A 23,162-nucleotide genomic window follows, 5' to 3' on the forward strand; every position below is an offset into this window, starting at 1 on the left:
CTTCTTTACTTAGCATAATAGTTATAGATCTAGTTCTCAAATTTTTTATTTTGCTTATGTGATTAAGAGTAATGAGTGACAGAGCTTTATTGAAGGTGTATTATTTTGGTCAGATTTTATTACAAACATCTGAAGGAGTAACATTTGTTTGTGAAAATCCATTAGATGTTGTGATTCCTTTCACAATCTCATTTGAAGAGCTCAAAGGTGTGATATGTGAAAAGATTCATTCTGAGAGGGTAAGAAGAGTAGCATGTATTCTATATAGATACCCTATACAAGTGTTTGGTGGATTCGTCCAGTTTCAAACCAAATATGTAACGGACGAAGCGAGCATGCAAGAGATGTTTTCAATGTATATTGAAAATCAGAGTCAACTCGCGTTCATCGAGTTGTATGTTGAGTTTGAGCAATTTGAGGCCAACCGGAATATTCTATGGGAAGATTACAATAGCGACAGCGCAGAAGAGTTCGAAAGCAACTACGAAGTTGTTGGTCCAGATGGAGATGAAGATCAAGGTAACGGACCTGTGGCTCCGGATGTGTCAGATATGGCAAATGCACTGGCAAACGAAGTGCCGTTTGAGGAGCCATCGTTCAGGCGAGTTTTGGATTTGGAAGCCATGCATGTTTCGGAATTTTCGGATTATATAAGTGCAGGTACGTAATTCTCTATATTTATAAAATGTATTAGAATTTTTTAATAATTTATGTTGATAGTTGGACCAACTAGCTAAGTAAAATGTGAAAATATATTGAATTAGTATTTAATTTTGTTTACCTGTTTGTGTATTTAAGTTTAAGAAAGTTTTTTTAGCAAGTGACTGAATTAGTTGAATACAAATTAGAAATTATATAGAAATTAGTAAATCCGTTAAATATTAGTTAGGATTTATGAGTTAAGTTAGAAAACTTCAGTAACTATATAAAGGTGTATTTATTAGTAAATTAGTAAATTAGATTAATATAAATTAGTATTTATTAGTAAAATAGTAAACCAGTGAATTAGTTAAATAGAAATTAATATTTGTTAGTAAATTAGTTGAAAATAAATTCGCAATCATTGTAAATAAGTCAATTAGTTAAATATAAATAAATTGGAGTTATGTCATAGTTGATGCAGTAAAAAATTGTTTATGTTCATTTTTGATGTTACAATATTTGTTTTTTAAATATGTTTTGTATGGCTGTCCTTGTGGCAGAAATTCCTTTTGTCGCAGATGGTGAATTTGCCGTTGGTATGGAATTCAGTTCTAGAGAAGCTGTTATTAAGGCGATAAAAGAGTATACCATACGAAGAAGCGTAGACTACCGAGTGCATGAGTCTGAGCCATTGACATTTTATGCTAAGTCTACACAGTATGGGTCAGGGTGTGATTGGCTTATCCGGGTTAGCATGATCAGCCAAAAGTACTGTTGGGTTATAAGGAGGTATAATGGCAGTCACACATGTACCAGAGCAACAATTTCTCAGGATCATTCGAAGTTGGATTCGAATACAATTGCAGAAGCAATAAAGCCGTTGGTTGAGGCTGACCCCGCCTTAAAGGTAAAATCGGTAATAGCAGAGGTGCAATCGAAGTTCAACTACACGGTTAGTTATCGGAGAGCATGGTTGGCTAAGCAAAAGGCAGTGGAAAAAATATTTGGAGACTGGGAAGCATCGTACGAAGCCTTACCTATATGGTTTGAGGCCATGTGTCATAAGGAGCCATCAGCTGTTGTTCATTTTGAGACTATGCCTGCATATCAAGGTGATGACTTGGTGACTGATATTCGGGTATTGCATCGGGTCTTTTGGAGTTATTACCCCTGCATTAGAGCATTCAGACATTGTAAGCCAGTTGTCCAGGTGGATGGGACACACTTGTACGGAAAGTACAAGGGTTGTCTACTAGTGGCAGTTTCACAAGATGGCAACAATAATATCGTCCCAATTGCGTTTGCTATTGTGGAGGGAGAGACTTCTGATGCATGGTACTTTTTCCTTAGCAACCTTCGTCAACATGTTGTAACTCGGGATGGTGTGGGACTGATATCCGACCGTCATGAATCCAAAAATGCCGCCCTGAAAAGGAGTAATGGTGCTTGGTCACCTCCAAGAGCTTTCCATATGTTTTGCATCAGGCATATAAAATCGAATTTTCTGAGAAAATTCAAGGCGCCGTACTTGCAGAAACTGGTCGTCAATTTAGGTAACGCTCAGCAAAGCTAATTAATATACTAACAGATTTACCTTCTATAAGTGTGTTTACCTCTTTATTTTCCTTTGTATATTTTTATCATACAGGATATTCGAGGACAGTGCGGGAGTATGAGGTACGATACCAACGTTTACGAGAACGGGGCGAGGCCTACACTAACAGGTTAAACTGAATCCACCGAGAATAGTACGCGTTGGCTTTTGATGGTGGATATCGATGGGGTCATATGACGACGAATCTAGTGGAATGCATCAACTCAGTATTGAAGGATGCTCGCAATCTACCCGTTACTGCCCTTGTGAAGGCAACATTTTACAGGCTTAACGAGTTGTTTACACGAAAAAGAGCGGAGGCAGAAACCCGGATTAATGCTGGGCATGTGTTTTCTAATATCGTGACCTCGAAGTTGCATACAAACCAACTTGCATCAGGAAACATACAGGTTAGCTGCTTTGACCGGCAGAATGAGGTGTTTGAGATGCATGAGATGCCAAGTGGACTGGAATTTGCAGTTGACCTACGAGGCCTTCGATGTGATTGTGGTGAGTTCCAGGTGGATAGAATCCCCTGTCAACATGTGTTCGCATGTTGTGCCAACCAGCGACTGGACTGGCAACTGTATGTGCATGATGTGTATAAGATGGACTAAGTTCGGCGTGTGTACCGAGCAAGGTTTAGGCCACTAGGTAATCCTACTACATGGCCTGCTTATAATGGACCTCGGTTCATGCCAAATCCGTTCCTGAGATGAGTGACGAAAGGTCGCCCCATAATGATGCGCTTCTTGAATGAGATGGACATGCGTATGTTATGTCGGCCTAGGCGATATAGGCTGTGTGGAGCTGAGGGACATAGCCGTAGCAGATGCCGTCAGTCCGGTGGTGCAAATTCTATATGTAGCATTATAAGATGATAATACATATGTAGCATTATATAATATGACATAAGTTGTCCATCTTAGTTAACAAATTATTTTATGTAACTTGACCTGCTCTATGTAGCGTTATAAAGTATGACAATCTAGTATTATTCTCCATCTGTATCATTATATAATATGACATCAACTGTCCAAAATGACTTAATTTGATATGCCATTCGTAGTAATATATTCAAAATTTTGAAGCACTAATACATAGTCCAGGACCTTAATACATAAATAAGTTCATTAATACTAAAATATTATGAACATACAAAGTAATGTTACCACAGTCCAGGTCATTGATACATAATGTCCAACACATATAAAATACTCTAAACATAGCCCACATCATTAATACACAAATAAATTTATTACACCACAACTACTTTCTCATTGTCCACTTTACATCATTCAATAAGTTCTTGCATTTTTAGCGGCCTTTTTGAACATGGATGGAGTGTAGCGATTAGCGCTACGACGTGACGGATCAATCCTCAAATTGTAACCTTTAACTTTGTCATCCGGAGTGTGACAATGACCTGTATACAATTTAATAAAAACAATTAAATTTATGGTTTTAGGTAATCAAAACAAGAGAGATAACACATATCATTTAATCAAATCAGATGGAGATACTATTTATGAACACAACATGAGTCACTAATAGAACATGTAAAGCAAAATACACAATCATATTACTATCATTGCGCGATTCCTCATCCTCATCGAACTCCTCTATCTCATCATCCTCATCATCATCCTCGTCATCCGGTTCATCTACTAGATAAGCATTGGTGTCCTCTTCGAGTGTGTTAGCATCTTCTTCAAGAGGTACCATAGAAACACGGTTAGGATTTTGACTATTAAGAACTCCACGTCCACCTTAACTTCTACTAGAGTCAACAGACACGAATCCTCTAGAAGCAACCGATGAGGTATGGCATGGAAGTCTCGCATCCAATGAATACCTATCTGCCATGAAATCAGGCTGATTGCGATATTGTGAATGTCCAGCATCTACAGCCATGAACCCAAGCAATTGGCTAAAAGAACCCCCTTCTCCTATTTCAAACTGTGACATACCCCAATATTGTTGATGCATTGAAAATGACGGGGTAAAATGTGTCTGAGGTACATATTGGCCTGAGGATTGTGGTTGCTCTTGTGGAATCAGATTTGGAGGTAGTGGTGGCGGTGATTGCCGCTCCTGTTCCTCATTGTCATCATCCGCATCCTGACTCCCCTCATCCATCTCCTCATTACCCTCATCCATATCCTGATTACCCTCATCATTCTCTTCTACAATAAGGTTCGACAAGTACAAGCGGTTCCCAAATTTTGATCGGTACCAGTCCATGTAAGACTCCAATGGATATTGTGAGGGCAACGGAACCTCAGAAAGAACATGGTTATACCTGTTTGTCCAATGCATCACCCAATATGAATGAGTTGGTGCCGTGGCCCAGTTAAGATTCTTAGGACCAGTCAGGACTTCTCCATGCGCCTTGTCTAGATTCTGTTCCTGATTAGGTACTCCCTGGATGAAACTGAACTGTCGCCTAATCCTATCGGTAGCATGCCACTCGATGCATTCGAATGACACCAACGGCACTGTTGCACTCCAGACAACTGATTACATGTAGATTTCAGGAGGAATTATATTCGGATCCACGCGATCCACAGAATAAGCAACCCACACAAACTGCCAATCATAAATGAAACTCATAATTACAACCCACATCACAGTTACAATACCAATGCTTCATCATATTTAGCTAAACACTAAATCCGAAAGTAATACATCTTTAATGAAAACTAACCTGGCCTTCCTGAAGTTCATCAAAGGCCTTCCTAAAGTGACTTAGCGTCAGATATCTATATCGTCGGTCACCACGCTCTCAGTTACGCCACCTAATATGATATATTTATTTAGTGCAACTGAATTCTAAATATCAAGAAACGGATACATTGTAACATAATATTACCTGTTTGCTAGCGAAAAACTGCGGGGTTCCTTAGAAAGCGGCGATAGATAAGGCAGTCGGATCCAAGCCCATCTGAGCAGAAGTGTTAGTGGACCATTGATTTCCTTGCAGTTAAAGCGAGATGCCCTGCATAATGCCCTGTAGAGGTGTGCTAAGCATGCTGATCCCCAGCTGTACTGTCCAATACTGCCAAAATCACGAAGCAATGGTAGAAACTTCCAGTGCACAGCTGCCCCAGATTTATCCCCAAACAAGATCGTCCCGATCAACAACATAATGTGGCACTTCACATACCTACGTATACTTATCTCATCAGTCAACTGTAAATTTTCTTTTAGATCGCGCAGCCACGTCAGTTTTATGCAGCATCCTCTACACTCTTCCTTACACGGTGCAACTCCAAATTGATCCAAACACTCAGCCTGCAACGCTTCGAAACTACTCATTGTCATCCCCGTGACTGGAAGACCATCCGTCGGAAGACCAAGAATTAAAGCCACGTCTTCAAGAGTTACGGCACATTCACCAATGGAAAGGTGAAACGTATGTGTATCTGGGTGTCACCGTTCGATTAGAGCATTCACAAGTGCTTTCTGGCACTATACTACACCAATCTGAGATGCATGATAAAATCCAGTAACTCGTAAATACTCTTCCACCCTATCGTCGTACCGATCAGGAGGAACTGGATGGTCACAGGTCAACATTCTTAATTTCTACAAAAAACATAAAATTATTAGTCAACTAATTAACTATTACTAACTTACTACTAGGAGACAAGAAATTATTAAATAGAACAATCATTAACAAAATTTGCACAACTAACTCAACAACACATATTAGTAGAAGGCAGACAACATTCATAAATTATTTGACTAAGTCAAAGTAAAACAAATATTTACAACTTTTAAATTGAATTATTAATCCTTGAAATTTCTCAAAACTAACAATTAATGACATCAACTAATAAATACATTCCTAATCAATTCTCTAGAATATGACAACATTAGATTAGACATGTTGATTATTTATTTATTTCGAGTAGATTCCAATTTTTTTAATATATAACATTATAATTTATATTTTTAATTATCTATTAACTATTACTTAAATAAAGTTAAACACATATATGTAAATTTTAAAAAATACTAATAATCATTCTTATTATCTTTCTAAATTCATTTTTTAATAACAATAATGAATAATTAACTTCCTAACAATTATGATTATAATTAACGAAATCAAAGTAAATATCTGTTAAAAATTAATACTAACCGTTCATATTTTATTCTTATATTCAATTACTGACAACCACAATAATATTTAATTTCCTAACAATTATAACTAGAAAAAATTAAAAAAATTAAAAAAAAGAAACGTTCTACAAAAATTTTTATTAACCATCCGGTTTACATTTTATAATTTATTTTCTAAATACTAATATTCACTTCACTTCCTAACACTAATAAATATATTAAAAAAATTAAACAAATTTAAAAAAAAACTGTATTTGTATTACATAAATATAACATCGTGCTAACTACATTTCCATTTTCAGATTCTATGTTACAACAATAATAAAAATTCAGACCATAACAACAATAATTTTCAAAAATAAATAATAAAAAAAATTCAACAAAAAATAAAAAAAATTTAAAAAATAGTTCTAACCATTCTATGTATATTTCTAAGTTCAGATCCTAACAACAACAGCAATAATTAAATTTTGAGAACAATATTTATAATTATAAAAATTTAACAAAATATTAAATAAACTTACATAATTAGAATGATTGAGATAGTGTCTAATATAAAGTTCAGGGCGATCAACATCTTTGATTTTATATTTATTTGATATTTTTTTATTTTTTCAGCAAAACACCTACTACCAGCAGAAGAATGAAGAAGAAGAATGGGGTTTGAAAGTTGAGAGTGAGATATCGGATGGTGAGAATCCATATTTCATGCACTAAGTTGGTAATCAGGACACCGTTTGGGAAGTGAGGATTGCACGACGCATGTCTACATAGCCACAAAACGGACCATTCGTGTTGTGAGCTACATGTCGCAGGTTCCGAGTTGAGAGCAGCTGCATGTCGCACGGTCCGTGTTGCACACACCTACTCGCACAGTCTGATTTTCTTCTTAATTGACACCATTCCTTTGTACAGTACCCCTTCTTCCCATAATCGGGTTCAACTCCAGTCTTTTTTCCATATAGAAATTAAAAAGCGTTTATATGTTAGGTGACTATATATTTCATATTAAGATATTAATAATATGTATTATTTAAGTAATTTAATTAATTATACTAAATTATTTAAAGATATTTAATTATTATATTCACATGAAGATACATACATTATGCGAGTAGTTGTCTATATCTGAATCCTTATCTATACTATTGCCTCCCACCATGGTCATAAATTGGATCTTAGGTGCATGCATATGTTGATGGGAATAAAAACCAAATAGCCATATACCCAAAAAAAAAAAAAAAAAAAAAAGATAGCCGCGTCTCTTGGACTAACTGAAAAGACGTTTATCTGATTGATTCCTTCCAAGATGATGCATGCTGCACCACCACATACAATAATTATTAATTACTACTACAATTCAAAAATGAAGAAAGAATAATGTGTTCTCAACTACTCAACCTATGCATGTTTCTTTTTCTCCTTAGTTTGGGGCTATACGGACAATCTTTTCATTATTGTCCCTCTTTTTTTTTTTTAGGTAAATTTATTATCCAAAGACAAAAGAAATAAAACACTCAATAAGGATGAAAAAATCCAACCCTTTTTTATTATTTTTAAAAAAAGTTACGCCCATGACATTACTATAACCCAAAATCTAAGATAGAATTAAGATGTTGGTAACCATATATATAACAAGTTTTTTATATAATCTACATTAATATACTTCTGATTAGGATACAAGTTAATTAGTAAAGTAATTAAGAGAATGATAGATTAAGCTCCTAACTACAAGAGTGTGTTTGGCTAAATAAATCTAATATCTTATCAACGGATTATTGGCAATTTATCTTTAAGTTAATAATCCAAAGTAGGAGCGGTTAGATCGTGTACTAGTGAGTCTTAAGCTATTGTCACTCATTTAAATGATTTGGGATCTAATCATCGCCCTTTGCTGCTAAATAATTTAGTCAAAGAGGTTAGGAAGGCTGAAAGGAGTTTTTTATTCCAAGAAAGATGGTACGAAATAACAAGTTGGTGCAAATAGTGAAGCAATCTTAGAACTGTACGGTTAAGGTCTCTCCAATGTTTAAATTGAAGACTTGTAGGCATAATATTGTTGAATAGCAAAAAAACTCATGCTCAAACTTAAAAATTAAGATCCAAATGCTGCAGAATTGAAGCAGAAAAAGAAAAAGGTGTTCAAGCTAGAAGAAACACTTGAGCAAGTGGAATGAAATTTTGGAAAGAAAAATCTAGAATTTAGTGGCTAAACTAGGGAAATAGGATTATAAAGTTCTTCCATTCCAAATTTCAAGTTAGAAATATCAGAAATAAAATTTAGTTTTTAGATGATGAAAGCTACAAGGGATGAAAGGTAGAGGAAGACCTAAAAAGACCATCTATAAAGTGATCAAACAAGATTTATATGTAAACTATTTCTATATAGACATAATACATGATAGAGCAGTACAAAAATAAGGTCGATAATTTGGAGAACAAATACAAACTCCAGACGCACAAAATCAATTGTGGATGCATCAATACATTTATTTATCATTCACTTTAGTTTTATAGAAATATTTCATTTAAATTATAAGAAAAATGATAAATAAATATATTGATGCATCTACGGTTAATTTTGTACCTCTAGAACTTGTACTTGTTCTCTAGATTATCGACCTTATTCTTGTACTGGTGTCATATAAAATAATTCCGTTAATTATTTAACTTTAACCTTATGGTGGGACTACATTAAAACTAAATAATTTTTTTTTTAATTTAAATAGAATACTTTAAATTTTAAGGACCAAAACAAAATTACGCCTAAATATAAGAAACTAATTTAGTACTTTATCCAAAAATAAAAGATAGATTAAGCTCTGAATTAATAATTTTTATTGATTAGAGAGACCTAAAAAATAGTTTAAAGATAATTGATTTTGTAATTAGTTTCTTATTTTATTAACAAGTAATTATATATTTTAAAATTAAAGAATCAAATCTATTATGACCTCCCACTCTAAATTAAACTTAAAGACTTCTTTCCTCCCAAAATAATATATATATATAAATAATTGAGTCATGAGAAATTCATCTAAGGTCATATCCCATCATATTTGAAAAAAAAAAAATCTAGTACAAATCCTTCCATATCCAATATAATACACCATGTCAAGATAAGGCACCATACTCCTTATAAAGTATTTCACCTACCCTAATTCTAATATCTTACTTGTCATCTATCCTAACCCTAATACCCTATTCCTTGTCATTTCTTCTCAATCTTGTTTTGAGTGATGTCTAAGTGGTAGCAATGGTAAGATCAGTAATAATTAGACTGATGTAAAATCATTCATAATAATGATTAGTGTAATACGAATTTGGCAGTAAGCTAAGCATAATCACAATATAGAATGTTAAACACAAAGGAGCAATTCACAAGTGCTTTGGGCTGTGGATGAAAATTTTAACAAAAATGAAGTCAATAAAGGATATTATTCGAATGTGAGAGTGTCAGGACAATAATTTTTGTGATTTATAGTCATTAATAATATTTTTAATAGTGTGAAATTTTATTCAATAATATAAAATTATTCATTTTTTTTATTGGTTACATAACCAAAATTTAATAAAATTAATGGTCCCTAAATTTTTCCTTCGAATATTATTCCTCTAAAAAAATGTGCCTACAAACACTAATATACTATAGACACAAGCAATCAAGAAAAATAATTAAACAAGAAAAAGAAAAAGGAAAAAGTTAACAAAGTAACAAGGAGAAGACAGAAGAGAGATAGAAAGAAGTGTCTCGGATGATTTTTTTTTGGTATGTTCATAAAGATTTTCTCCAAGTAAATAGGTGATAGGTCAGTAAAAAAAAAATAAAATAAAAAGACTTATTAATTTTAATAAAATAATATATCCATATTTAATTATTCATCTTACTCTAGGATTATGAACTAATGAAACAAATTGAGAACAAAATTTAATTTAAAGATGGAAGATTTTTATATGTCACATTAGTGCTATTTATAAAATTTAGTTATTAGTTTTTTTATTATTTTAACACTTCATTGATTAAATATTAGCTATAAATACGAAAATCAATCACATTTTCTAGAAATGAAAAGAAAATTCCATCCTTACCAATAACGTGATGCAAGATTAGACAACTCACCTTAAAACCAGATCTTGTTGGTTTTGATTTGCAAATATTACACACAAATGTCTAGAAATGGTTGCTCCCATAACTAGAGCCAACGTGGTAGTATTTCTCCTTGATAACAATAGCCAAAACATTATCTTAACGTCAAGGGATATGCTTCTTTATGCCCACAAATTTTACACCATCATTTTACTGTATATTCATTATATTGTTATAGTAATTTTTTTTGGGGGGTCTATATTGTTATAGTAATTATTAAAATTAAATTTATTTATTATTTTCCGATAAATAATAAATAAAAGACTTAAATTCAAGGAGGCAAACAAAATATACATGCAGCCAGAGCCACCAAGATTACAACAAATACTCACTCAAATAGAAACTTTCCCTCTAAAATGTCTTAAAAAAATATTGTAAAAAAACAAAATTAAAGTATATGGCCTAAAAGGATTAATTCTATTTCTTATTTGAATGATCATTGAAATAATTATATTTGATTAACTCAATATAAAATATTATAAACTAATTTTTTCTAAGTAAACTCAAATATAATAACTAAAAATATTTTCAATTATCTCTCTAAATATATTGAATAAAATAAAAACTCATAGTTTAATGCTTATTAATCTGAAAAAACTGTCTCTCCATTTTGTAGAAGCTAAGAGAATGTTTATAATGGACTAAGACGATAATGAGGGGCATAATGAAAGATCATTTTTTTATTTATAATATTTTTTAATTTGATAGACTACAAATTAATTTATTATAAATTTAAATTTTATTTAAAAATTTACTGTTAGTTAATAGATTATTAAAATCTTACACTTGTTTAAATGAGATTTTCTTAAGAATATATATTTAAATAGATTTTTAAAAAATTTATATTAAATATTTTTATTTCAAAAAAAATTTATTACATTAAAATTTTAAAATTTTATAAAAATAAGACATATAAATTTTTATTTTAATTAGATTTATTAGTTTTATTTAAACAAATAAATTCTCAAATTATAACACAAAATTATATATATATATATCTTATTTTTATAAAATTTAAAAATTTCAACTTAATAAAATTTTTTAAAAATAAAAAATATCTGATACAATATTGTCCAAGAACTTATTTAAAAATATACTCTTTTCTTTATTATCACATTATTAAACCTATCTCCATTCCCAATTTCCATCAACCACCATGCTATACACATAAAATAAAGTAGCGAATTCCTCTCTTGTCCCTCATCATTCCATGTACTTATGTGAAAAGTAAGGACAAATTTGTCAATTCAAATCACTATAATCTATCGCAGCGAATTAGGCAACACCACATGGGAACACGAAAATAACAAAAAAGAAAAAAATTGTGAAAGAGAGAGATTGAGAGAGAGAGAGAGAGAGAGAGAGAGAAAAAGAGAGATGGAGAAGAAGCAAGATTAAGAAATTGCCCATTGAAGAAGGTGGTGGCTGGTGTTTTTGGGTCTCTCCTATTCCCAAAAAAGACTCAAACTTTAACCCTAATTTTTCTTCTCCTTCTTCTTTTCTTCGTCTTTTCTTTCATCACCACCACCAACTTCATCATCGTCATCATTATCTTCATCTTCCCCATCATCATCGATGCGTCGAGGTAGAGATGCCGTCGCCGTCGCCGCCGCAGCCGTAGCAGCAGATCCGACGCATCCAAACGCCGATTCAAGAAACAACGTCGGAGAAACGCGGTTTCGCGGAGTGAGGAAGCGACCGTGGGGAAGATTCGCGGCGGAGATAAGGGATCCATGGAAGAAGGCGCGCGTGTGGCTTGGAACATTCGATTCCGCCGAGGACGCCGCCAGAGCATACGACGCTGCCGCCCGATCCTTCCGTGGACCAAAAGCAAAGACAAATTTTCCGTTCCCCAACGCCGAAATCGGAATCTCACACTCTCAGATTCCGATTCACGGTTACGATGATCCGGTTCACGGGTTCGGAAAGTACGAACCGGTTCAGGTGAACCGGCCAACGAGCAGCGGCATGAGCAGCACGGTTGAATCGTTCAGCGGACCTAGGGTTTCGTCAACGGCGGCGCTTCCAGCGGTTGATCGTCGCCGGAGGAAACCGGAGAAGCCGGTTGTAGTTCCGGTCGACGATTGCCACAGTGATTGCGATTCGTCATCAACCATCGACGACGAGGATTCGTTCCGGAAAACCCTAACTTTCGATCTAAACCTTCCGCCGCCGGAGGAAGACGACGTCGGTTTCACCGACGAGGAGATTCGCGCCACCGCCTTGTGCCTCTGATATGGGATGAGAGATTTGACAACGAGGTTCGGTTTCCGGTGCATAATCTCGTGTGGATTTTCTCTTAATTTTCTCGGGAAAATGGTTTCTGGGGAAATTGGGGCAAAATCATGTATTTTTAGTTTTCCCTTTTTAAAAAAAATTACAATTTTACTTTGTTGAGGTACTAAAAAATTGGGTAAAAACAAAAGGAAAAAAAGATTTCCACTTTGTTTAGATTAATTAATATTATTGATATATATTATGATGTTGTTAGAAATTGGCATAACCATGTGTGTTATGTATGAGGATAGATACAATGAAGAGATTGTTGTTAATGTTGCTGTATCTGTGTTAATGTTGTAACTTTGGATCCTTATGTGATAGAAGCATTGGACATGATCACTCTCTGGATCTACTTCTTAGAGATTAGAACTTACATTTTTTGTTAAGTTTTTTTCTTTTTTGTACAAAAGATTATGGCAATCAGATTAGAGAATAAAATTACATTCTGCTTATTTACAATTTTGCTTCGTTGAGATGAATTTTTTGTTTTATTTTTTTACATCTTTGAAATTTGAGTATTGTTGAGTTTCTATTGAATAGAAATAGAAATGTACTCTTCATTTAACTTGCTTGGGTTAATCTTAAGTTACAAGTTTTAGTACACTGATTGGTACTATTAGTTTTTTTTTTTTTGGTGACTATTGGTACTATTAGTTTGATTTTGGAGATTACCTCCTGTGTGTTTTAACTTTTAATCATAATGTGTCAATGAACAAATTTGTTTACTTAACAAAATTGGTTTGATAATATTAGTCCTTTTTTCCCCTTTTTATCATATCAACAAAAAATAAATGTGTTATCAAATGATTATCAATGTGGATGTTATATTATGAATAGGGAGTATTAACATCCATAATGGAATATGGAGTATTATTATATTATATATAATGAAGAATGTAATATTATCAAGTCATGGCACATAAATTTTTATAACGTATTTTCACTCGTTAGGAATTGAATTAGGTAAATAATACGTTATTTTATTTAATAATAAAATTTTACATCCAACCAAAATACTTAAGTCTAATTAAATTGTTATAACAAATTACTTAAGTCTAATTAAATTGTTATAACAAATTTTTAAATTATGCTTTTTTTTCTTTTTCCATTTTCTTCTTCTTCTCTATTTTTTTCTTCTCTTTCTCCTTCTCTTTCTTTTTCTTTCTCTTATAAATTCGCGCACGTAGGTTCTTGTTCTTCCAAATTCTCACATGCAGACTTTCTTCCTTTCCAATGTTGCATCTTTTTTTTTTTTTTTTTGTTATTGTCATCACCAATAATACTAACATTTTACTAACATCTTTATTAGTTCTGATTTTTTCTGATGTCATCATTAAATAATTTTGATTCATTTCTTAATTTATTTCAGTTCATTTGTGTGTTAATTGAGGTTCACTTGATACTGTTGATAAGTATTGACCAAATTTTTATTCTTTAAGTAATTTCGGTTTATTTCTTAGTTTAATTAAAGTTCATGTGGATTCAAAAATGAATTCGATGTGTTTTGTTAATGATTGAATTTTTTTAACTGTTTGTTCAAATTTGAACTAATTTCAGTTCATTTGAACTAAGTTCAGTTCATTTGTGTGCTAATTGAGGTTCACTTGCTGCTGTTAATAAGTATTGACCAAATTTGTTAACAAAGAAGAATGAAATTATTCATTATCACTTTATTCAATGGCATTAGATTCCACTACATTCCATTCAATTAGTTTAGTTTTGAACGGACAGTAAAAAAGATTTAATCATTAACAAAAATATATTGAATTCATTTTTGGATCTAAATGAATTTCAAATAAACTAATAAATAAATTGAAATGACTTAAGAAATAAAAATTTTGGTCAAAATTTAGCAGCAGCATCAACTGAACCTCAATTAACACACAAATGAACCGAAATTAGTTCAGTTTTGAACAAGCAGTCAGAAAGACTCCATCATCAATAAAAACACAGCTAATTTATTTTTTGATCCAAATGAACCTCAATGAAACTAAAAAATGAATCTCAATCATCAACAAAAACACATCGAATTCATTTCTAGATTCAAATGAACCTCAATTAAAAGAAGGGAAAGAAAAAATGCAGCAACAACAGCAACAATAAAAGAATGATGATTGAGAGAAAACATACTAAGAAGAAGGAGGAAGGAGAAGAAGAAGAAAGAACGCGAAGAATAAAAAGAAGGAATTCGAAGACGAAGAAGGAAGAAAGAGAAGAAGAAAAAGGAAGAACGTGTAGAAGAAAGCATGCGAATACAAAAACGAATAAGCGTTATTAAAACGCGTGTGTGTATCCGCTGATATAATAAAATAATTTTTGTTGAATTTAAATCTATTTAATTGAACTTTAATACAAAAATATTTAGATGTATAGTTAAATTGTTTCATAAATTATCAAATATTATATTATTAGAATATTATCAATATATAACTTTTCAATATTTTTATATATAAATTTCTATTCTTATTTATTTACTTTAATTATATTTTCACAATAATTTAAAACAGAATCACTTATTTTGAGAGATCCTTATGGCTAAAGTTATTAAACTCTCCGCTTAACTTATAGTAGTTTTACAGTTCGTCTCTAAATAGAATTTAAGTAAATTTTTGACTTTAATAATCTGAAAATTTTTTCATAAAATAATATTTCATGAGAAACATGAATTCAATATTCTTCACCTTAAATAAGGGAATATTTCACAATTCACACCTATATGGCAGAAAATTTGGATGATTACATGCGAGCAAAATATCTCACCCTTAATCCTCACTCTAGGAATTTCGGACTAAGAAATTTAATTAAAAATATAAGTGATGGATTATGAAAAATTTTAGGATTATGTTATGTGTATACTAAAATTAATCATTAAAGTCAGCTACTAATATAAAAGATATATTAGAATATAAATATACATTAAAAATAAATTAAATTATATATATATATATATATATATTTATACACAAATATACTGGTGGCTAATTTTAGTGACTGATTATGGTGTACAAATAGTATTTTTCAAAATTTTAATAACACTATTATTTAATAATACTATTTATATATAAAATATTTTTAAGAATAAAATACATAAATAAACCAAATTCAACCCAAAATTGCACAATTCACCTAAACCTGAAAACGTTACATGAATTTTCTATTAGCACGTCTCTCTATAAATCGAATGAGCTTAATTCGATTTAGCAACTTGCATAATAAATCGAAGAAGCCTAAGTCGAAATACTAAGAAACATGCAAATCGAAGATGATTAAGTCGATTTATGCATGCATGTGTTGTATCCTAGTAAATCGAAACACCATATATCGATTTATCCATGCACGTGAAGCTCACAATAATTCGAAACAACCTGTTTCGATTTACCCATAATTTGCTACACATTGTAATTGGCATTGGACTGCTTCGAATTACATCCAATGTGCGCCCATGGTAATTCAAACGAGACTCATTTGATTTGCTAACAATTTTTCTATAAATAGAATTCGAATTGAGCTCATTCAAACTACAATTCAAAAATCCTACTCCACCAAGGTCCAATTTGGATAAACAACTTAATTAAGTTCCATTTGAAAAAATAGCTTAAACAATAAATGACTATATTAAAAGTAGTTTATAAATAAGTTATTTTGTATTTGGATTTTTAGTTCTAAAAATGTTTATTTTATAAAAATATGGTAAAAAGTAATAGTATTAGGAAAGAAATAATTTTTTTAACTTCTCTGTAAACTCCTAAATAGCTTCTTAGAAAGCTGCAATTTGGTTTTGAAAATTACACCAGACATTAATACTACTATTTTTCATAAGTCAAAAGTTAAAAAAAGTTACTTTTGAAGCTTCCCAAACGGGCCATAAATCTCAAAGAAACCTCAGCCCAAAGACTTCAACATTCGAATACTCTGCTGATGGAGATAACCCAGACCATCTTTATCGTTTGGACTGAATTGCTCATATTGCTGGTGTCATCAATAAAAAAGTTAGTGCATACATTTTTTTGTTCAAAAATAGGATTAAATATTTTATTTTTTTCTCTTTTTACGCTAGTCATTGTTTACAATTGTTTAACTAGATAGAGTTGTTAGATTAGTAACTTATTGGTTACTAGAGATTTGACGGAGCAACTTCTAATTCGAATAGTGATTACAAATGCGTAAAAGAGTATGGATAGTGAAGATAATTAGTAGTGAAACTTAGTTAGAGTAAGAACAGTGATGGAATCTATGTTGTGATTTGGGTTGTTATTAAAGAAAGTATAGGTAGTGACTTGCTGTTTTATTTAGAATTCATGTGACATCTACATTAAGTCAAATTTTTATTAATATTAAACTTATTTTTATTAGGCCTAGTTTGATGAATATATGGTTTTATTTTGTCTTTGAACCGATAACATTATTTGGTTGCGTTTATGGTATTCTTTCAATTAACAGATGTATTAGTTGATATTGTTATAGAAATATATTTTGATGTGGTCCTAAGAGACACTTTATTATCTAGTTTATGCAGCTCTACCGATGTATCACGAGCATGAGACGGTAGCAGGGTATGTGCTTGGAGGAGAGGATCATTTTATACTTGCAGATGACCGATTTATATCATCTTACAAGGCTGAATGAGATTTGGTTTAGGTTGGATAAGCCGTTCGTGAATGCATTCGTGGAGCGATGGCGTCCGGAGACGCACACGTTTCATATGTCGTTCGAAGAGTGCACGATTACACTGTAGGACATGGCGTACTAGTTAGGGCTGTCGATCGATGGACATTATGTCAATGGATGCCTGACGGAGTTTGAGTGATACATCGAGGGTGGTTGCCCAACTTGGGTGTGGTTTGAGGAGCTACTGGGTGTTTTCCCTCCTGCGAACTGCATCGACAAGTTTACGGTGAGATGCAGTTGGATGCAGGACACATTCGGAGAGCTTTCTGATGGCGCGGACGACGCCACTGTTAGAAGGTATTACTGGGCCTATATCATGATGCTTTTGGGGACTCAGGTATTTAGCGACAAGTTCGGTACTCGACTTCAAATTCGGTGGCTGCCATATGTAAGCAGCGGGTGGTAGCCAACCTCCATCGGAAGCCTCTAGTGCGACCTTGATCCCGTTGTGCTGATCCGATATCACTAGAATACCTGACTGCAGAGTGACATGCTGACTTAGGTAGGATAGAAAGAATGACCAAGACTCTACATTTTCACCTTCAACAAGTGCAAATGCAACAGGAAGGATGTTGGAGTTTCCATCCTGAACAATTGAAACGAGCAATGTACTCCCGTATTTGCCATGCAAGTGGGTCCCATCAATACTTACCAATGGCTTGCAATGTCGGAAGGCCTCAATACACGATAGGAATGTCCAAAAAAAGCGGTGGAAATATGCATGGGACTGATCGACTTTCCCACCAACTTGCACAGGACTCGTCCTCATCAACACTGCAACACTACCCGGCATCGTCATCTGCACACCTAGTATCCATCACAGCAACTCATTGTATATCTCATCCCAACCTCCATAAATCTGTGCCATGACCTTTCTACTTAGCCAACAAAACCCTCCTGTAAGTTGGTCTAAAACTAAAATGTGCCTCTGTCGCATTCAACAATACCTTGATACACACGGCAGCATCAATTCTAACCATAAGCAGTATGAATGCCGAGATCATATGATAATCAAGACTCCTGTGATCACTCGATATCAACGTGGCCAGATAAGTATGAGGTCCATTGTACCATTTTACCTCTGAAATACATCTGCGCTAGCGGAGACTGATCCGAATCAACTATGTGCACCCGTTGCCAAATTTCTTATACTTCCTAAAGTACTTGCGATAATCAGACTCCACTAATTTATACTGAACCCCGCATCGGATGTTATATGTCTTTATGCTTAACACGGCCTCCTATTTATCCTGAAACTGCTGACCAACCTGAAGCTCCGCTAGTCTTCCAGTATCCTGTGTATCTCTGGCCCCAAGTCTAATAGGTACGCCAGGTACCCCCTGTTGTCTCATGGCATCCAAGTCCAAAGTTGAAAAGTGCGGCGGGTACCGCTGAGTTCCTGAAGTAGACGCTCCACCACCCCCAACTAGATTACTCCATGTTTTGTCATGACCACTATCATTGGCAATTGTGTCGGGCTCTACATCATCATCGTCATCATCATCTCGCAGTACATCGTCCACACCATCCAGTTCTCCACCCTGTAATAAAACAGGTGACGTATCAATAATATCGGCATTCGTTGTGTCACATACTTCTACGTCATGACTGCAGTTTAGATCAGTTGCGAAGGACGAGGAGGCAACCAACATTGCCTTAGATGCAATGACAGGCACGGATGAAGAGGCACCAACAGGCCTCGAACTAGAACAGGCTGCCGTTACCGGAGATTGGGGATTCCGATTCGAACCTCCTGAGCTAGAGACCACATCTATAAGTTTGGCCAACAGCTCAGCTGCTCAGGGGTCCTGATCTCGGGAAACTGTCGGCCACAATGAAATAGAACTTGCAAATCTTCGTCAGTCCCTATGACAAACGAATCGTATTTCACATCATCCCGCAAAACTGAAATCGAAATTCTATAGAATAACTTCTCAACCCGTTTCATGCCTTGCAACCCCAGTTTTTGGATTATAGAATTCAGGAACTCAGTGAAATTCATTGAAGGTTTTAGAAAAACACTAAGTGGATCCTTATTAGTAAACTTAATTTCCGAACGTGTTTTTTCTTAATCGACCCTCTATAGTGCACCAATACTAAAAAAATTTTCTCATTAGCCATTGTGTTTCACTCTCATAAGGAATTCATCACATTCATATCATATTTATATAGGTTGGCTTCCACTAAATCGAATTCCCCAAAATCGATTTATAACTATAGCTCACGAAAATAGTAATTCGAATCAGCCCCATTCGAATTAGTACGAGAACAAAATTATGGTAAATCGAAACAGATTGTGTCGAATTACTTTGTGAATCACATGCATGCATAAATGGAGTCATAGTGATTCGATTTACTATGGATCACGTTACATGCATAAGTCGACTCATACTATTTCGATTTGCATGTTTGCATAGTAATATGACTTATCCTGATTCAATTTAATAGAAAAATGAATAAATCAAATAAAATTCGTTCGATTTATATAGAGACGTGCATTTAGAAGATCCATGTAACATTTTTTTAGGTAATTTGTGTAATTTAGGATAACATATAGTTTATTTTTGCGTTTTGCTCTACTTTTAATATTTATATAAAAATATAATTATTATTAATTAATTACATATTTAAATTAATTTTTAATTAATAAAATAAAAAAAACACATTAACTCTTAAAATAATATTAATGTCAAAAATGAAAATATTTTCTATTATAAGATTAAAGGTATGAATAGCGAAGTTTTGATATATTTGCCTGTGATAGTATCCGGGGCAGCTATCATCATGCCTATCATTTATTTATTTATTTATCTTTTTGGATTTTTAAGTGCATAGTATCTGCCTTGCTCAAGCCATATAATTATTTGAGACCATAAAATTCCCTGGCATGATTTGATCGAGTATCGAATTTATAAGATACCTTATAAACTACCTATTGATAAGAAAAATATTAAACTTCGGTTAATTGTGAACATAAATTGTGTACTTAAAATTCTCAATTTTGTCTTTTTCTTATCTAAGAAGCACATACACGATTAAAATCTTGATGTATTTATGTTGGACACGAATACTCTTAAGTCTTACAATAAATTAAATACATAAGTTTAGATAGTTTATACTAATGAATTATAACTCAAATAATATAATTTTTTTTATATTCATAAAAAAAAGTTTAGATCGTTTATGTTTATGTCTATCATTCTTTTGTTTTTAAATATATATATATATATATGTATATATATGCAGCCATATTTTAACAACAAATATTTTTAATCATTTTAATATTATTTTATTATTATTATAATAATAAAATATTTATTATTTATATATTTTATTATATTATATTACATAACGTATTTTATATCATATCTTATATTTTATAAAAATATTATGAGTATATATCAATTTTAATTCTTAAAGAATTTTAAATTAGACACTTTAGTCTCTAACTAAAATTAATTTTTCGATTGGTCCTTAACAATTAACTCCGTTAGTCACTTAGGTTCTTTACTCTGTTAACTCTAACGGAGGACAAAATAGTCATTGACAACTCTAACAGGAGACAAAATGGTCCCTAATCTCCTCTATTCGGAAACGACACTGTTCTCTTCCAATTTCTATCATATCTCGTATAACACTAATAGTCTAACACTGTAACTTCAAACTACACAATGCACACTCTATAAATTTAATGTTCACAAGAAAAAAAGATCTTCAACTTGTTCTCAACCAATTCATACTCAGGAAACTAATGCATATGTCTCTTAACTAGTTGTCGTCTTCAATGGATCTCATGAATCTATACAGCAAGTCTGATTTGTTAAGACCTGTCGTTGTCGTTGCCATCTCCCTCCTCCTCTGCCCTATCATTTTCATGACCACATTATCCACCACTCCGATCGCTTCCTTCAGCTTCTTCTCCGAACCAATGTTCAGTAATCGCTTCAGTTTCCATATGAGTGGCAACGGCGACATTACTCGTTGTACTGATAGCTTGGATGCGAGGTTGAAGCTGTCTGCCAACTTGGACTCCGGAAAAGAAGGAATGAAGCACTCAGTGTCTATTTCAAATGAGAATTTGAAAGTGGAGAAAGGCGTGCCCTTGGAGTAGTTGTGGAACTTGGTCTTGAGAATGTCGTGGACGTTGTCGGGGTTGGAGGTGATGTTATCGAAGACGTGGAAGTGGATGCTTTTGGTGGGTAAAGTGTAGAAGAGATGGATATACTAGTCATAAAAATTTAGGAAGTGTGTGGTCCATGACATGTTGAGGTAGGTGCGATATGTGTAACAATTACACCATGGTTTAATCTTGGAGTTAAAGAGGAAGAATGAAAAGATGGAAAAGAAGACTGTGAAGGTGAAGAAAGAGAGTATGAATGTTAGGGTTATGTGAGATATGATAAAAATTAGGGAAGAGCAATGTCGTTTTCAAATAAAGGAGTCATGAATCATTTTGTCACTTGTTAAAGTTGTCAGGGATCATTTTGTCCTATGTTAGAGTTTTCAGGGACCATTTTGTCTTTCGTTAGAGTTGATAAAACCAAGAACCTAAGTGACTAAGGGAATTAATTGTTAGGGACCAATCGAGTAATTAATTTTAGTTGGGAACTAAAATGTCTAATCTAAAATTCTTTGAGAATAAAAAATGAGTATATACTCAAATATTATATTGCTGTATTCGTATGTCGTGTTTGTATTGCATGTCACATTTATGATTTCGAGCTTTTTGTTTTGTTTTTTTTAATAGGTAAATATATTTTAATAATTATATTTATTTTAGTTTTTATATTTATTTTAAATTAAATAGAAAATTTTGTAGAGTGTAGAGTGTAATTGATGTAAAATGTATAGAAATTCGAAACCAATAGCCAAATGATTCTTCGAGATATTGTCTTTCTTTTAGATTTGTTCACACACCAAAATCATATATGAACTAATATAATTATCATGTGACAATTTTTTTGCTTTCATAAATGATTTTAATTTTCATTTATGTAAAAAAATTTATATAATTATTTAATTATTTATGTATTTAGATGATATTTTAAATAATAATTAAAAAGTTAATTATTTTTAATAATATAATAATATATGGTTAAATTTTTTATGATGACAATTCATGAAAATTAAATTTTTAATAAACACAATAACAAATATATTAAAAATTAAAAATTTGTTTGTTTATTATAATAAATTTTTAAATTAATAACGTTAACATGTATATTCATGCTAGCTAAATTCATCTAAGTTTTATTTAAATTTTGAAATTCTTATATCTTTATTCTTTACTAGCTAAATTATGGATGGAATGTAATTATTATAAAGTTGTGTACCCCTCAAATTTTTATTGGCTTTCTCCCATCTTAAGATAATATATATATATATATATAGATTTTACATATTTTAAGAATTTAAAATGTTTAATTTTTCAATACAAACTTTTTTACATTTAATACTTTAATTATAAAATAAAAACCCACGTGTAAATATAAAATTTTTTGTTAAAAATTATTAGATGATTTAATTTATTTAACTAAATATTTTATATAAAAATAACTGTATATGAGTTTTTATTTAATTATAATTATAAAAAAATTATTAGTTAAATGATTTTTTATTTATCTTAAAATAGTTAAATTGCTACTAATTAACGTTTCTTGTACCTTCCAAAAAAATATTCGAGTTTTTTTAATTTCCTAAACA

The 23,162-nt window shown here is 32.4% G+C and overlaps 3 protein-coding genes across 3 annotated transcripts; all 3 read left to right on the plus strand.

Annotated features, from left to right (window-relative positions):
- The first annotated feature begins 551 nt into the window (after positions 1–551).
- On the plus strand, positions 552–2,376 carry LOC112701059 (uncharacterized). Its single transcript, XM_025751860.1, has 5 exons — positions 552–660; positions 1,203–1,390; positions 1,475–1,594; positions 1,736–2,195; positions 2,291–2,376. Exons 1-5 carry the CDS (start codon positions 552–554, stop codon positions 2,374–2,376), a joined length of 963 nt encoding a protein of 320 aa, XP_025607645.1.
- Positions 2,377–2,430: 54 nt separating this feature from the next.
- Positions 2,431–2,853, plus strand: LOC114924233 (uncharacterized). Its single transcript, XM_029288121.1, has one exon. It carries the CDS (start codon positions 2,431–2,433, stop codon positions 2,851–2,853), a length of 423 nt encoding a protein of 140 aa, XP_029143954.1.
- An 8,779-nt stretch (positions 2,854–11,632) lies between these two features.
- Positions 11,633–13,250, plus strand: LOC112702272 (ethylene-responsive transcription factor 3). The gene has a single exon (XM_025753242.3). It carries the CDS (start codon positions 12,087–12,089, stop codon positions 12,744–12,746), a length of 660 nt encoding a protein of 219 aa, XP_025609027.1. The 5' UTR covers positions 11,633–12,086; the 3' UTR covers positions 12,747–13,250.
- Positions 13,251–23,162: the final 9,912 nt, after the last annotated feature.

This window comes from Arachis hypogaea, chromosome 7 (genome assembly GCF_003086295.3).
Source record: "Arachis hypogaea cultivar Tifrunner chromosome 7, arahy.Tifrunner.gnm2.J5K5, whole genome shotgun sequence".
NCBI lineage: Eukaryota > Viridiplantae > Streptophyta > Magnoliopsida > Fabales > Fabaceae > Arachis > Arachis hypogaea.